General features: G+C 43.1%; 1 protein-coding gene across 1 annotated transcript; it reads right to left on the bottom strand.

The window, feature by feature from the left end:
- Positions 1 to 677: 677 nt before the first annotated feature.
- Positions 678 to 14706, bottom strand: lrp13 (low-density lipoprotein receptor related-protein 13). Its single transcript, XM_032515937.1, has 19 exons — positions 14466 to 14706; positions 14149 to 14361; positions 13468 to 13683; positions 13135 to 13364; positions 12396 to 12525; positions 9554 to 9744; positions 8757 to 8943; positions 8153 to 8365; positions 7455 to 7638; positions 7155 to 7356; positions 6453 to 6617; positions 5911 to 6111; positions 4281 to 4830; positions 4033 to 4152; positions 3362 to 3469; positions 2987 to 3220; positions 2499 to 2880; positions 811 to 1009; positions 678 to 716 (listed from the first exon to the last, which is right to left on the bottom strand). Exons 1-19 carry the CDS (start codon positions 14704 to 14706, stop codon positions 693 to 695), a joined length of 3990 nt encoding a protein of 1329 aa, XP_032371828.1. The 3' UTR covers positions 678 to 692.
- Positions 14707 to 16875: the final 2169 nt, after the last annotated feature.

Here is a 16875-nt window from a genome sequence, read left to right as displayed (position 1 = left end):
TGATTTGACAGCCTTTAGACTCTGCATAGCTCCATGCCCTTAAAAGGACTAGATGTACAATTTGTGGACATAAGACATGCAAATCATTTGGCAAAATTAATACCAGCAATACTTAAATTTACCTACTCCACTTATGGATTGTTGCAACCGTGAGCAGCATTTTAATGTTGCCTTAAAGTTGAACTTATCGTTTCATCTATAGGCCTTACAGGCCACACTAAACAAAGTAATAAGCTGTCAAATGTGGCACAAGTGTAGCATTTCCTTCTGAACTAGAGTACAAGTAAAAATAAATCAATACTCTAATTTGGTGCTTGATAAAAATGTACTTAATACATTCCAGCCACAGCACTTTAGCTGTAGTAATTAAAGATTCCAGCTACATTAGCAGCTCAGCGAGGTTGTACACCAGCACCACAGTGCTTAGCAATCAGTTAGCAGAACATTAGAATAAAAAGGAGAGGCCACTGGGTGGTCACTAACTTGTTACATTCAACACGATATCCAGTGAAAATGTTTTCCAGCAAACTACGTTCAAGTCAGTGCCATAACTCCGGCAACCATCAGTCTATGGCAGAAGTGAAACACTGGTGGTCTAACCGGCAGTAAACAAACGTGCTGAAATAACTTCACAGGAAACCGTTGAAAATGCAAACTGTTTATTTAAAACGTTGCGTGCATACGAGTCAACCTCAGTCCACAGAAGATGCCGCTTCCTGCAAAGCAAGAAAAAGAAAGTCAGACCGCCATCCCACAAGCACAACAACAAATTGGGAAGCTGCTCGTTTCTAGCGTTTTTAGGAGGTCAACCTCTGGTTTGTCTGTGTCTGCTGGGACAGTTTGACTGCAGGTCTCCGCTCCATTTTCCAGACCCGTCTCAGCTCCGCTTTCCCAATCAGCTGAAGTTCCATTTTCTACACTTTGCTCCGCTTTTTTCTCCAGACCAGTTTCAGCTTTGTTCTCAAGGTCAGTCATACAAGTTTCCTTTCCCGCTACTGGTCCAGCTCTCCTGCAGGACAGAAGGAAAAAAAAAAAAAAAAAAGTGCTCATCACCTGTGTCAATATGTGGAGATTTGGCAAAAAATTAACCCCATTTACACAGACCAGTTGTCTCTATTATGTAGGGTAAAGAAAAAAAAAACATTTGATGCCATGTGCATCTTTGGTTCAGTGTAGGTCTGCAATAGCAACGCAAGCCGATACAACTACATGTAAAGTGGAGAGATCGCGATGAAGGTTGAAAGGTGTTCATGGTCCTCCAAGACCAAGCACACTACTTGTATCCTGACTTTTCCTTTGGCACCATCATGGTGGTAGAATGTTTTTATGATAGTGCCATTAAATTTGATCAGACATGGTATGGTCCCAACAGACTAAGTAGTAGAAGTTTTGGCGGTCCCTAAATGGAGGGACCCATTGGCTATTGGTCTGATAACTTGGCCCCTGGGGTAACAGCTAGGGTTTCTTGGGTTCTGGTGTAGCCAGCAGATAACTCTTAATCCGGGCCAAGACTTCCTGTGCGCTGGTCACCGTTTTCAGTTTAAGGTCGATACTTTTAGGTGGTCCAGACAAAATTCCAGTTCATTTATGTAAACAGATCAGCATATGGATGAAGATAAAGTGAAAATCCAACTAAATTAAAATCAGATGATAGCCAATGAGTTCTGAGCATTTCAGCAAATGTGTTGCACTTCTTTTGCCCTACATGTAGTCTGGCTACACCAGATACATTCTGGGATAGGAGGGGGATGAAAAAAAAACAAAAAAAACCTCCTAGATGTTTGTCGTCTTGGGCAGTGCTTAGCACCAGACCCAGCAATGATGGCTCTGCAAAACTCAAAATATAAGAACATTAACACCCAGCAAAAGAAATGCCACAAAATCTGAAATTAACCATGTAAACAATACAGTAGAATGATATTTCATTTAAGGTTTACCCATGTATACATTACCAGAGTATTGCCAAGGTTACATCATTCACAGCAATCTCGCCAATCAGTCCCAGCTAGGAACGTGCTCAGGGCGTTTAATATCCACCGAGAGAACCAAGCAGGCCTGCCTTGTTGCATGACACAAATTAACAGCGTGTAGCTTTCTAGCTCGAAGGTTGTCGTTTCTTAGAGGGAAGGCATTTTCAGAACAGCAACAGAGTCTAATCAAAGGGATGTCAGGCTCTATCCTGAATGTGTACTTGCGTGATCTAGACCAACCTGCATTCAACTAAAGCACACTAAACATGACTCTTCACAAATGGAAACCAGAATGCTTCACAACTGGCAAATGTTAGCTTGTAACGGATTTACATCTGCTTAAGATGCTAGCATGGTCACTGTCTGCTGCTTATTTAGTTTGAAACTCCACTACTGCCCAACAACAGTCTCAGAGCAACTAGCATGGCCATAATGTTGATGTCTTGCAGAGAAATGTCAGTTTTCAAGCTGAAGATTTAATCTATACTTTGGTTGGTACAAGAATGTTTCTTAATTAGTAAGACAAACCTTGTGTTGGCACTCTTCCTCCTCACCACCACCAATGCTATCACAGCAATGACCACCACTCCTGCACAGAGCCCCGCAGCAGCGTAGACGACAGGACCCTTGATGATTGACAGGAGATGGTCTTGACAGGACTCCCCCCTGTAGGCCAGTGAACACACACATCCACGGTTTCCATCGGTCTCCACACAGCGCCCGTTGCCACTGCAGCGGGTTTTGCTGCACTGCTGGGGGTCAAGGTTACTGAGATCACTGTCTATGTTCAGGGTGGTATTCAAGCCAGTGTCTTCAGAGAGAGGAGTTAGAGTGGATGGATGAGGAAAAGAGCTGCGGGGCTGGATGGGTACTGGGACAATGGCTTTTGACAACTGCTTCAGATGGACACCTAAAGAAAAATGACAATTTCAGCCAAAAAGGAAATTGGGCCATTTTAGATCAAGGACATTACATCCATTTTCCAGTTCTTAAAACTAAATAGGTATAAGACTCACAGTTCTCATCTGAGTGGTCATGGCAGTCAACATGACCGTTACAAAACTTCTCAACAGGCTGGCATTGGACTTGATCCAGGCAGGGCCTGCTGCCACTGGGGCAGCGCTGCTCCGGGCGACAGTGGGTGGAATTCACAAGGATGTGGTCATGGGCACACTTGCATGTCCGACCTCTTGGGGTGGCGAGGCATAAGTGCTGGCAGTCGCCGTTGTTTTCTGTGCACTTGTTTGACCCTGTTAAAAAAAGTTGGTAAATTTGTCAGTCAACTGAGTATGTGATGTTTGGTGAGAGATCACATTTACCACTTCATTACGCCACATTTGGAGGAGCCCTCTAAACTGCCATCCAAACAGTTGTGTGTAGTTCTTACATACCAATCTGACTGGACTTGCTGAAAGCTTTAAAGCTGATCACTTCTGAGTCGACTTCAAACCACAGCTTGTTTTGATGTTGCTCATCTCTGTACCAGAGCCTGGTCTTGTCTGAAGAAAAGGGCCAACACAAAGTAATGTAGCTACATTAGAAATTCATGTAAACATTTCAAGACTTTACCCATCCAATTTTTATTTAAATAAAGAGGCCAAGCTACAGTGGCAGTTCTAGCTGGGATGGCCAGTGCCCTGTAATATGCCTTAAACCCCCTCTGCTCCCCTAAACTAAGACAGATATTCATAAATTTTTAACCCCAGAAGTGCAAGTTATTATTGGTGTGCAGTAATAAAAGGTGGGTTAACCTTGAATGAGTTGTTTGTTTTCTTTTACAGAACCAAACCTATGGAGGGTTGTGGTATGCAAACCTTAGCTTAATAAATTTGGTACCCCTAAAAAATTTAAAAAAATGCATGCAGCCCCAGACTGGCCCCTCCATTTGAAGTTGTCTAGAAGCTCCACTAGCTACAAGTTGCCCATTTGTGAACATTTTGCACTCCTGATGTATTGATAACTATGCAGCAAACACTATTGTTATGTTGCTGAATAGCACCAACTCCTGGTAATGGTACACATTAGCATTAGATGTTATTTTGTACATAACATGAGCCATTACCAGTGACAGTAATCCAGAACAATGCTCCATCACTCAGAGCCACAGCAGCCAGGCCATCGCCCATCTTCAACTCTCTGTATCCAGAGCCATCAAGCTTGACAGAGCCAATGGTCCCTAAACCTGGGCAAGAATCCAAGCTTGGTTATTTCTTTTATAAAAGCCAATTATGCTTTATTCCACATTTTCAATGTGAAAACACATCTAAGAAAACTTACCCATCTATACTGAAAATGTGTAATACCACATACCTGTGTCAGCCCAGTAAATTGTATCCCCATTACTGGAGAAGACCAGAGATGTGGGCTGGACAGCGTCCTTCCACACCACACTCTGCCCAGCACCGTCCATGTTGGCACACTCTACTGTAGCCACGGTACTTGTACCCTGCTGGCCCATGTTGGCAAAACAAACTCGTCCATTGGGAGGGTGGAGGGCGATGGATCGCACTCTGCCAATACCTTCCTTTATGAGAACGGCAGTGTGTGCGCTGGTGCTGGAGGTGACCTGCAGGCGGGGCTGTTTGTTGCTGCTCCAGTAGATGTTAATTGTTACCCAGTCCAGAGCCATGGCAGTGATGGTGTTGCCCAGGAGTTTCAGAAGCTGGCCTTTAGAGGACAAGTCAGAGTCCTTTAACTTGAAGGAGCTAAGTGAGGTTGTGCCGTCGTCCGTTAAGAACAGGGTGTGGTCACGTAGGCAGTAGTCCATGATGGCTGCTTCATTGATGCTCGGCACCTGCAAGGCCACATGTTCAGGCCAGCCCTTCAGCTCTCCTGCGGTGTGTTGAGACTGCAAGTAGATCTGAGCGAAAAAAGATGAAAGTGGTCTCAACACAAGTAAGCCTACATTCGGTTAAGGGGGAGTGTTTTTTTTTACTTTAATCATTTCCCCATGCATTAGTGTCTGACTAACCAAATTAGTCCAGTATTATGCAACTCTGCTTTTTCCCTGCTTATATGGTTACAGCAATGTTGTCCACTAAAAAGGCTCAGATTATTCTAATTAGTGTCTAACATTAGGAAAGTATACCATTAGATCTATACCTTTTTTTTAAAAAAAACAGAAACGGCTCAGAAATCAAACACAGCAGCAAAGGGCTGCAGGTTGGAATTTAACCTATAGCCGCTGCAGCTAAATGGGCACATGCTCTACCAGGTGAGCTACCCAGATTCGAGGATCTTACCCTTTCACCCGTGTTAACCTTCGTGTTCGAAGAGAGGATTGTCTCGAGAGCTTGGCGGACCAGGCCATGATAGGAATATGATTAACTACAGGACGGCTCATTGACAGCTATTAAGTCGTTCCCTTTATGTCGGTAGTTTAAGTTAAGTCTCTGACCCATTTGTGAGAGAAAGTGCTGCACGCACCTTGCGTAAAAGATTTATACACAAGTCATATTTTTACACGTGTAAAGCAGATCTGTGCCGAGCATTCTGCTCATGTCCAGTGTAGCCAGTTTCCTTGATAATAGTGACGAGTTTTGGAACATTCCCTCTGTAGATTAATCTGGCCAAAAAGCACTTTTGGGACGGAAATTGAAGGTGTGCAATTTCCCATTAACATATTGCAGCAGCCTTGCATAGTACTGGACCAAAACTTTAATCTTAAATCTTTCCCAGGTCTGTAAATAGGTTTTTCCAAGAATGGCCTTAGAACGCCATTTTAGCAGACGCAACTTGCGTTTGGCAATATCAAGCCAACAATTTTTTTTTTTTTTTTTTTTTTTTTTTAACTCTGCGGCAGAAAAAGTATCTGATCTTTCTGGAGTGGTTACCTGGTCTGACCCACTTGGGATCAAATTGGGGGTATGTGGCTCAAATTAGTTTGGCTTGGTCTAACTTGCTTTAGGGCATGGTGTCAAACTATGCATTATAACCAAACCTGGGTGACAGTGGAGGGAGACAACATCAGCAGGAACGCTGAATTGACAAGGCTGGAGCAGGTCATGCCATCCTCAGCCAGTAAAAGACTAGAGGGACACTTGCACACAGCCTTGGGTCCCGGGGCCAACACACACATGTGTGAACAGTCCATCTTCTCACAGGGGCTATCAATGCCCATCTGAAGCAATGGGTGGATGACCTGCAACCAATCAAAAATTATTTTAATAATGCTTTTTTTGCACCTTACATTTAATGCAGATAATTTAAATATTCCTTTCAGCACAAATTTTTAATTTTATTCAAAACAGTTTGGCAATATTTCCATCATGACCCCAGGGTTTTATATAATTTCCCAAAACAAGTAATTATTGTAAGTGTAAAGCTTTAAACATGCAATGTTATGGCTGTGCGTGGGCAATATGGCAAGGTGCTGTGAGCAATTCAAGCACACAAGTGTTCTAAAATGTAACAGTTCCTCCATTATACTGTACCAGCCCCATATCCACCCGTCCCTACATCCTTCATTCAACATTGACTTACCTTCACACCAAAAGGTTGTCTAGGTCTTTTCAGGAGAACTTGGCAGTTTTTGCCAGAGATTTTATGTGCCGCCAGCACCACTCTCTTTTTGGCATCAGACCAGTAGATCATGTCATTGAACAATGCCAGGGAGAATGGGTTGGTGGTCTCTTTAATCTGTAGAATCTGAAAATGTTTAAAATTGGACATTACTTACGGCGGTGACTTTACAGTTTTACCCTTTCCACATTAGCCATCATCTATGCTCAGGCCATGTTGCAAAAAGAAACTTATTCAGTGCTACTTGGGGTACTCTTAGTTAAGAGGGCAGGCTTTCACGATATTTGACCAAATGGCTTATATTGTAGGGTTGAAAATTAGTGCTTTCACAAAGTATTTACACAATGGGCAACAAATAATCAGTATTGTGGTTTTGACTCAAGTGGGTAAATGTTAATAGAACAGAATATAGAAAATACACATCACAACTAAGCCTGAAACACCAGGAAAAGGCAACACTTTTCATATCACACTATCTGAAATGTATGATATTCAGCCTCATAGCGATATATTGCCCAGCCCTACAATGTCCTTTTAAAAATTTGATTTATTTATGTTAATTGTAATAAGAATGCCTTACACATGAAAAGACAAACACAATAAAGGATCAACATTCAAGTCCAGGACTTTTCCATTGTGGTTAAAAAAATAAAACAGTTTTACCCGGATGTCATCTCCATCCAGTGTTGCAGAGCCAATGGCCCGCAGCCTTTCATCTGTCCAGTAGACTCGGTCAGAGATTGGGTCGACAGCCACTCCACCCGGCCAGCCAAGACTGGAGTTTACCACTGCCTTCCTCTCCGACCCGTCCATGCCGGCACGCTCTATCTTCACTGCCGTACCAATCTCTGTCCAGAACATCAACCTGGTAGAAAAAGAAGACTCAACTAGTCTTTGTTAAAAGAAATGGGGAAAAAAGTTTCACAAACAGTATAGTTTGGAGAGTGAAAACCTCATGCTGACCCTTTCTGTGGCAGCAGTGCCAAAGAGCGAGGCTGTTCAAGGTCCTCATCCAGGATGATGCTGTGGTCCGATGACTTCACCGTGGCTGTGGACAGTCTGACTGCAACAATCTGACTGTTCACTCCGTCGATCCAGTACAGGTTCCTCCCGAGCCAGTCCACGGCAATGGAATCAGCCCGGACACCTGTGGAAACATTTGCCCACGTTTGTAATTTCCATATGTTCTTATCTGCTGTCCTGTTTCTTTCCCTACTCCTTAGAATTTACTGCTAATTATTGCTATTACATTGTGGGAGTGAGGGAAGATGTATCCGAGTCAGTAAATGTTAAGGTTAACATTTTTAATGCTTTTGAAACCCTTGTCAGTTATTTCAAATGTTTGTGTGTCATAAATTAGGTTTATTGACCATGGATTTAAAATAAAAAAAATCTTCCCATCTCAAGGACTAAAAGCACTTCCACATAGTAAAGGAACCATTCAGTCACACACACTGTGGCCGAGGCTGCCGTACAAGGTGCCATCTGCTCAGATAAACACTAATTTACACTCTGCTGGGGCGGTAACTCTGGGTTCAGCGTCTTGCCCAACGACACTGACATGAGATTGCAAAGCCAGGGATCACTACCACTGAGCCGCACCCACCCAAATAACATTCCTCTGCACCAATATTAATAAATTTAGATGTTAACCTACAAACCTTTAACCAGAGTTCCTGTGGTCTTCTGGTCCAGTGAGGACCACCCGATGCTTTCAGCGTCCAGACTGACCCAATAGACCCTCTGCTTCCTCCAGTCGTAGTCCAGGGATAGGATGGCCTTCTTAGCAGAGGAGGACAACACATCAAGGCTGCGACTGCGCAGGCCAAACGAGAAGAGGTCCGTTTGGACCGACGCCAACAGGAAGGGTTCCCCTGAGGGGGGGGGGTAATCAAAGGATCATCGTCAAGTCATTTTGGACCACATTCAGTGTGCCCTAATCATGGTGTTGAAATGAAAGGATGTCTTACTGAGTAGATTCATTTATTGAACCAGTGCAAAATGTTACTCTAATATATTATTGCAGTCTTTTTTTGGTAAGTTTTACCATGCAGGACAAATGTTCATACAAAAGGAATGTTCCAACATTTTTTGAAAACGCCCTTATTTGTAAAAATATCGATCATGTCATGAGTGGCATCAGTTTTCTCAGCCATCTCAGCAAGACCAGGAATTGAGAAGTAAATTTCCCAAAGTGTCAAATTATTCTTAAGTTTTCATAACGCATCCCTCCAAAACACTAAATGATATACCAAAGGGCTTTACCGGTGATCTTGCAGCGGTGTCCATCTGCCTCCTTTATGTAGCCTGGGTGACAGTCACATTGGTATGAGCCTCGAGTGTTGCTGCACTGCTGACTGCACACACGTGGGCTCCGGCCTTCACACTCGTCGATATCGTCACAGGTCAGGCCGTCGGCCGTGAGCCTGAAGCCGGCCTCACAGCCGCAACGCTACACAGCAGGAACCAAGTTTTATCAGGAGGTGCAACATTCACGTTACACACAAGAGGGGAAGCAGAGTCCTGATACACAGTTAATGGAAAAAAGGCTTCTTTTTTCCACAAGTCTTTCAGAAACTTTACATTCACATTTCAGTTTCTACTGAATTTCTTCTAGTGGTGGAATGTTATTAAGTACATTTACTCTAGTACAACTTTAGTACATATTCAAGGTAGGCTACATGTACTTTCCTTACCACATTTTACTCCCCTACATTCATCTTTCACAATACAATGTATTATAAATTAGACTACCTAACAATATAAAGGCCTACAAGTACAGCTGAAATTTGCCAATAAGCAGAACTTGAGGATTTCCAGTTTCTAAAATCTTAACACGTTTTTCTGCCTACAGTATTTGACATTTTAAGTACATGTTCCTGATGACAGACAAGTAAAAGTATTAAATGCAGGACTTTAGTAACCTTATTTTTACTGTGCAGTATTAGAACTTTTACTTAGGTAAAGGATCAGCATACATCTTCCACCACAGTCAGTCTTTATTTTATTTTTTACTTTTGAGCCACAGACTGCGCCACATACACGATATACAGGGTGCTCACCGTTCCCTGTGGCGTGCTGTAGCAGCTCTGGGAGCAGCGGTTGTCATCTTCCTCTGCACAGCTCATCTGGCAGCTGCCCCCCTCATCAGAGCCATCAGCACAGTTGGTAACGCCGTTACACACCAGGGATGGATCCAGGCACTCCTGGCTGCCACACTGGAACTGGTGAGGAAGGCACGTCACCGTCCTACCTAGTAAACACACACACACTTTGTTTTAAAATACAGAATTTTAGAGGCATTCAGCTACATAAAGTAAAATGCCTTTATTCAAAGGCAGTGAAACAATGTTTAAAGTGGACATATGCTTTTTGGTCATCTCTATGATGGGTTTGATTTGAATGTTAAACATTGCCAACAAATTCAAATGAGGTAAAATCCCCACTGCTTAACGCTTCGGTTACAACAGTTTCTCCTACTCTCGGCTGAGTGTTATGCAACTCCCAGCCGGCCTTCCATGACTATCTGCTCCAGGCCGGCAGGACTGGTGTTCTTATTACCAACCCTTGTGTTGTCTTCGGGTCAAATTTGACCCGTTTTCTAAATATCTACATTACAAATATGGACTGATTCCACACAATGCACTTCACAAGTACAACAGGTTGGATTCTTTCATTGAATTGTTAAATTTTTTAGCAGTGGAAAAATTGAAATGTTTCAAAACCGTATCCTGACTGAATGTTGACCTTTCTGTGGTTGTCCTTTTTAATCTAAGTAATTCAGAATTCCAGCTTTTAACTCAAGGATTGGGTATAATTTCAATAAATGAAGTTTGACCATGAAATCCCAAAAGTGTAAAACTAGTAATGAGTTGGTGTTAGCGGTTTTTACATGTGTTAGTGAGAATTTTAAAAACAGCAAGAAACACTGAAAAAAAGAAAAGTGCTTGGAAAGAGGACAAAAACATTGACAAGTGCATGGTCCACTGGAAGACAACACAAGGGTTAACATTGTCTCATGTAGCTACATGCTATCAGCAGTGAAATATGTCCTCTTGGCAGCCAATTATAGATTCTCTCCCATTCCGGGAGACATTACTTCTGAAACATTTCATTTCGGTAGTATTTGGTTCACAAGCCTTTATTTAAAAGTGCTGCTTCCATGACAATAGTTAGCAGTATGCTAACATTAAGTAGCTAAATGCTGATGCCAGATAATTGGAATCTGGCAGGCAAAGCTGGGCAATTCCAGGTCACATTACTGCTGGAACGTGTCCAGTTTTGTAACATTTGGTTTATGAGCCTTTATGATTTTCATGGTATAAAGTCTGCTACACACACACTCTGGTTCCAGCTGCTACTAGTGAAACAAAACTGCAGCCGACATTCCAGGAAACATGCTGGCCAATCAGAGCAGACTGGGCTTTTTTGAGAGGGAGGCTGAACCCGAGAGACACGCCCATGAGCAAAAACAGCACCTCCGATTCATGGTTGAATCATTTAACACCATAACAGACACTCACCAAAAGTTGCAGCTAAAAGCTAACGAGTTAGCGTTACGGAGGTCTCTTCCGGTTCTGTCTAGCATCTCCAGGTGATTTTCAACCCATCCTGGAACATGTGCCTTTTCGTGGTCATTGAGCATTAAAGCCAATGAGTTCCATTCAAGATTTTTCCACTTTGTCCATAATTCATCGCGTTTTGGCTCATTTCTGCCGCTAGCTCCCAAATCCGTGTCTGCTCTGTGTGTTTACGGAAGAACATGAAGCCGCATGCCCATATATGGGAGACAACGTCACCCAAAGGAGTTTGGAGTCTAAAGAGGTCAAACTTCCCAGTCACACTAGTCTAGTATGCGATCAAAGATGCCATAGCGGCACAAGATAGACATCTTCCATTTATAGAGGAAAGTGGCCCCACAGGTTGGACATTCGTCATATTTGGGCCTTTTTTGAAGAAATGTAAATAGTATGCGCTTTATATGAGTTAGCCTATGTTTATTTTGCATATAGAGCCGTTTTAGACAAATGCTTGTGTAACATTGCTGTGGGTGTAATGTAATACATGTCATTTTGTTGACTATTGGCATAAGTAAATGTCATGAGGTCAAAAGTGTCTGGACTTTCTTTGAAATTTTTTCATCTGTATAAGTTTTGATGATTATTTCTTCACAGTGTGACTCCCAAGACATATGAGAAGTGTTTTACAGAAGAAAATTGCTTAGGTTTTACTGCTGTGATATCAATACATATCTGGAAGATTCATGTTCGGTTTTATTTATCTTTAAGATCCTACAACCATTTTGACATTCAAGTGACCTAACTGCAACCCAAATATTCTAAACCCAGTTTGTCCTGAGAAAAAAAAAAAAAAAAAAAAAAAAAAAAAAATGATGTTCATATCTTGACTGTAAACAGGGTTGATGTTTTATAAATTATAAAATAAATCCAGACGGACAATGAACTGTAAAAATGGCCTCAGGGTTCAGAAGGTTAAGAGCCAGGCACTCCAGCAGTGTTTTACACAGGGTGAACGCAGGTGCATGGCAGTATGAGAATGATAGGAAAGCATCAAACAATACGAATAACCTGAAAGTGGTACACAATAGCTCCCCCTTAAGCTCTTATGGGTTTAATTTGATCCTCAATCATCGTTTCCACACTACACTTATTACTAAGATTACTTTCGACATTTGACTAGATATTAGACTCTTACACAAAGACCAAAAACAAATTGGAAAAAATAAATAAAAGGGATTACATGAGATAATAGCCCCCGGCTGGACTTAGACCAGAGATGTGCAGTTACTAGGCTATGATGACTTTACTAAAAATCAAGCATTGTTTAAGTTCTTTTCAATGAGTAAACAAGGCCACTTTTATCTGGGATACATAATGTACTCACAATCAGTCTCGTCACTGCCATCATCACAGTCCTTCATGTGGTCACACCTCCAGGATATGGGGACACACTTGGTCTTGGATTTACACGCCCACTGGAACTCTCCACAGTTCAATGGAGCCACAGGACAATCCTAAAGGAGGGGCAAATTTATAATTTCATTGCCATCTAATGGCTGCTTCACAATCTCAACTTTTGACTTGAAAATTGACGCAACAGGGAGGCCATGTATATTTGAGACTAAGTGCAACTGCTGTTCTAACCTTTGGTGGAATAGAATAAAATTAAGTTTTAAGAAAAGTAATAGACTATATGGTTGCAAAAATGAAGTTAGCCATCAAAGTATAGGGGATAGGTTACTCTATGTTTAGGTTCCATGTTCTGTCATCCAGCATTACTTTTCCAAATGACATGGTATTGTTTCAGTATTGAGATATGTGGGCAGGGGATTGTATCCAAGTTCTAATTTTGTCTTACAGTTTGTCCTGAAACTATGCATCTGTCCCAAGGTGTTCATACATCCTCGGGCTGTATTTGTGACTGGGCTTTTGTGGCAGAGGGGTATTGAAAACAAATTAAAATAAATGTATTTAAGATGCACAGCCATGTCAAAATCCCTTTTCAGTGTTGATGTACAGTTTCACCCCCCAATTTTTCCCCATACATTAAAGTAAATCTTATCCTATAAATAGGGTTAACACAAATCTGTCCACTTTAATGTCTACTTTGGCCCAACACACACCTTCTCATCAGTGCCATCTTTGCAGTCTTGATCCCCATCACAGAACCAGTCCTGCACCAGACACTCCTTGCTGTGGGGGCAGCGGTGTTTGGTGGTACAGACCGGTGCGTCACTGCAGCCCTCCTCATCGGAGCGGTCCGAGCAGTCTGGGTGGCCGTCACAAAGCATGGTGGCCGACACACACTGGCCATTAGCACACTTGAACTCTGTGGCACTGCAGCCCTCGTCAACTGCGGGCGGAGGGGGGGGCAAAGATTTTGTCACAAAAAGGTGTCCTATACAAGCAGAGCCGATTATTGGGACTAGATTAATCCCCTTGCTCAGACAACGTACCACAGTCTGTTTCGTCACTGCCGTCCAAACAGTCCCTGTCCCCGTCACAGAGGAAGCTGTTGGGAATGCAGCGGCTCTTGTCATCACACTGGTGCGCGCAGCCCTCCACCAGCTGGTCACATCCCAGCTCATCCGAGCGGTCCTGACACTGAGGCACACCGTCGCACACCTGGCTCTGCACTATGCACTTCATTCCATGCGCACACTGGAACTGGTCTGCAGGACACACGGTACAGTAAGGCTGCTGGTTTATAACTGGGCTTTAAAATAGTTTAAACGTTTTCCCAGCTTTCGTAGATTTTAAGGTTCTCCATAAATGATCCAGTTATCAAACCTCAGATATTTGGAAATTACATTTACTCTGTCAACATGCATAATGCTTTTCGATTAATGCTTTGCGTTTACAATATTTCTTTGCAGTAACAATACAATGTGACTTCGGACCCATGTGTCTTGACCCCATCGAGTTCAATATGGTTACATTTACCAGCGATCCTCAGTAAATGTCGATACCTGGTGTGAAGCCAAATAGCAAAACGTCTCTGCACAAGCAGTACATTTAATGCATTTGGAAGAAATTTGTCTGCTGTATTCAACATAAAATAAACTACCCACAAGAGGGCAGTATAAAGTAATATTCTTAACCCAGCAGCAGGATATATCACACACACACCAGATTACCTGTTTCACATGCTGATAAACAGTCCCTCTCATCTGAGCCATCCCTGCAGTCTGCTTCTCCATCACACACATGGTTGTATAGGATGCACTCTGTGTTGTCCTTGCAGGGTTTAGAGCCCAAAGAACACTTGAGGGTAGGTGAGCCAACTGAGGAAGCGGGCACTGAGGTTGTACTAGCTCCTTCCTTTTCATATCTGTCTTCCTCTTGGTCCTCTGCAGGTGCCAAATAAAAGTGGGTACACATCAATAATGCAAGACTGCATACTATACACATGTAAAAATGTGGACACGAGATTGCCAGGATCATTTCAACCTACCACAGCTGGCTTCATCTGTGCCGTCTAAACAGTCCTGCTCGCCATCACAGATCAGGGTTGTGGGTAAGCAGCGACTCTTGCTGTCACAGTGGTGAACACAGTCGTCAGTTTGCTCCGCACAATGCATTTCATCAGAACGGTCCTGACACTGGGTTATACCATCACACATCTGGTCCTTGGGGAGACACTTTTTCCCATGAGCACACTGGAACTGATCTGTTTGGATGCAGGCATTTGACATTTTACAGTTAAGTTATGGTTTCTGCTTGCATTTAAATTACTGCATGTTTGATTGGATGCCAGATAGGATATTGAAACTGACTTAATGTAAAGTCATGTGCCGGTTTATTTTAGGTACAAATAGCTAAAACTAATGCAGTCTGACACAATCTTGCAAGAAATCCAACCATCATGCAGGTTCCAATGTGCCATTTTAGGCGTTAAGTCAACTATATGCTCACTTTGCAGGCTGCAGTGCTGTTGAACTGTATTGCAGACTACAGAGAGCCTACCCCCAATGTATCACAAAAACCAAACATTTAAAAAAGGTGGGATTTATTGCAGGGCTTTTATATTAGTTTTAATAAAGGCGTACCTGATAAAAATGAGCAACTCCGTGTTTTTCCCCCTTTAAAATTGGATAGGATTCAACTTTTAACAGAACTAGGTACTTGACAACTCTAGTATTCCCTCTGCAAGTTCAGCTTCATGAACGAACAGAAGTCATTCAATTCCTTTGATGAGATCATCCAGAAGATTTAATTCACCCTTGATGGAAGAGGGAGGGTGTTACCCATAAGTAATCATCTAGGTTCTTAAAATGTGAAAGAACCTAGAGAATACATCAGATTTTGATTCCATTTTGTTGCATTTATCAATATCATACAAGACATTATCCCACCTCCAATAATCACCTTAATCCGTTTTCATTTTAGTCATTCACAGACCTGTGTGTGGCACACACCATTTATCTGGCATAGGTCAAAGAATTTTTAGAAAGTAATGCCAAGTATGATTTTCCACCCCAGTGGCCTCCCTGTGCTGCATTTGAAACCCTTATGGAACCCCCCTTGCAGTCCGGTCACCACACAAAAGGGGTTGTCAGGACACACCGGACCCCCCCCTTGCACGGCGTAAAACCCAATCCACACTTCAAAGGTCCAGCTAAAACAACCAAAAACAGTTACAATTAAAGCTAATAATGCAGCTCTCACTCTGAATAAATTAGAACGGGTACTCAATCATAGTTTTTGCGGTGTAAAACAGTTTTGTATACCTGCTCCCTGCGAGGGACTAACACTGCACTAAACGCACAAAGAACCACATCCCCCCTTCCCCAAGATAAATAAATGAAAAAGTTCCAAAGTGTGCATTTATAATAAAACCCAGGTTCCCCAAATACAACCAAATGACACACCGGGGTAGGCGGGGCTTGGTTTGCAACCCCGGGGGCGGGAGATTTTTAATGAATTGTTTGAAAGGGAAAGCTTTTTTGATGGGTTTGTGAATATTGCACAGTCAAGAGACCATAACAGGAAATTTAAGGTTGTCAAAATATCATCAAGAAGACAAGATTATGTCCCCTTTGGTGAAAACCACGACTTTAAAATTTTAATTATACTGCAAAAAGTTTTTTTTCGTTTTTTTTTCTTTTTGAAGTAACTGGAGAAAAAAAATTTAAAAAAGTAAAGGATTACTTCTTGATCCAACCTCGGGCCCAAGGTTGGCGATAAGCCCCAAAAAAAGCCGCCAAAAAACACAAAAGACAACCACGGCACGGCGCGGGGGCGGCAGCGGCGGCGATACCGTGGCGTGGAAGGGGGCAGGGCACCGGCGGACCGGCAGCGGCAGCGGCACCACACCACCCCGCACGGAAACCCGGCGGCAGCGGCGGCGGCGCGGGGCGGCACCGGCCCCGCCCCAGGGGCAGCGGCGGCGCAGCTGCATCGGCACCGGCGGCAGCGGCAGGGGCAGCGGCGGCGGCAGCGGGGCGGAAAGGGGCGGCAGCGGCAGTGGCGGGGGGCAGGGGCGGGCGGCACGGGGGCGGCCCCGGGGGGCACCACACCCCCGCCCCGGCGGGGCCCGGGGGCAGGGGCCCGCGGCGGCGGAAAGCAAGTTTAAAACCCAAAACAGAATAAAACAAAAATCTCCTACTAGTTTGACCTTTTAAAATAAAAAATTTTTAAATAATTATTGCATTCTTTATTTTATGGATTGCTCTTTCTACTTTGTATTTTTTTTTCGAAAATGTAAAGGGTTTAATCCTTTGAAAATGCTAGGCTATTATTAAGGTTGACAGATCTCCCCGAGTTAAAAAACTTGCCGAGATTTCTCGTCGGGGAAATTGTCTCGTGAGGAAACTGTGATGCCCACGTGATTGGGCGTGCCTTACTATTAAAGACCCCCCCGC

The sequence above is a fragment of the Etheostoma spectabile genome, chromosome 5 (genome assembly GCF_008692095.1).
Source record: "Etheostoma spectabile isolate EspeVRDwgs_2016 chromosome 5, UIUC_Espe_1.0, whole genome shotgun sequence".
In the NCBI taxonomy this organism is placed as follows: Eukaryota; Metazoa; Chordata; class Actinopteri; order Perciformes; family Percidae; genus Etheostoma; species Etheostoma spectabile.
Note: the sequence above shows the minus strand (reverse complement) of the source record. Positions and strands in the feature narration are given on the sequence as shown.

What these genes read in the sequence shown, in the direction of transcription:
- lrp13 (XM_032515937.1), bottom strand. Translation starts at nt 14,706, where the DNA reads ATGTCAAATGCCTGCATCCAAACAGATCAGTTCCAGTGTGCTCATGGG. An exon ending in GCACTGCTGCCACAGAAAGG is followed by an intron (nt 7,357 to 7,454) that starts GTCAGCATGAGG and finishes TTTTTCTACCAG; the next exon opens with GTTGATGTTCTGGACAGAGA. An exon ending in CAGACACAGACAAACCAGAG is followed by an intron (nt 717 to 810) that starts GTTGACCTCCTA and finishes CTTGCTTTGCAG; the next exon opens with GAAGCGGCATCTTCTGTGGA.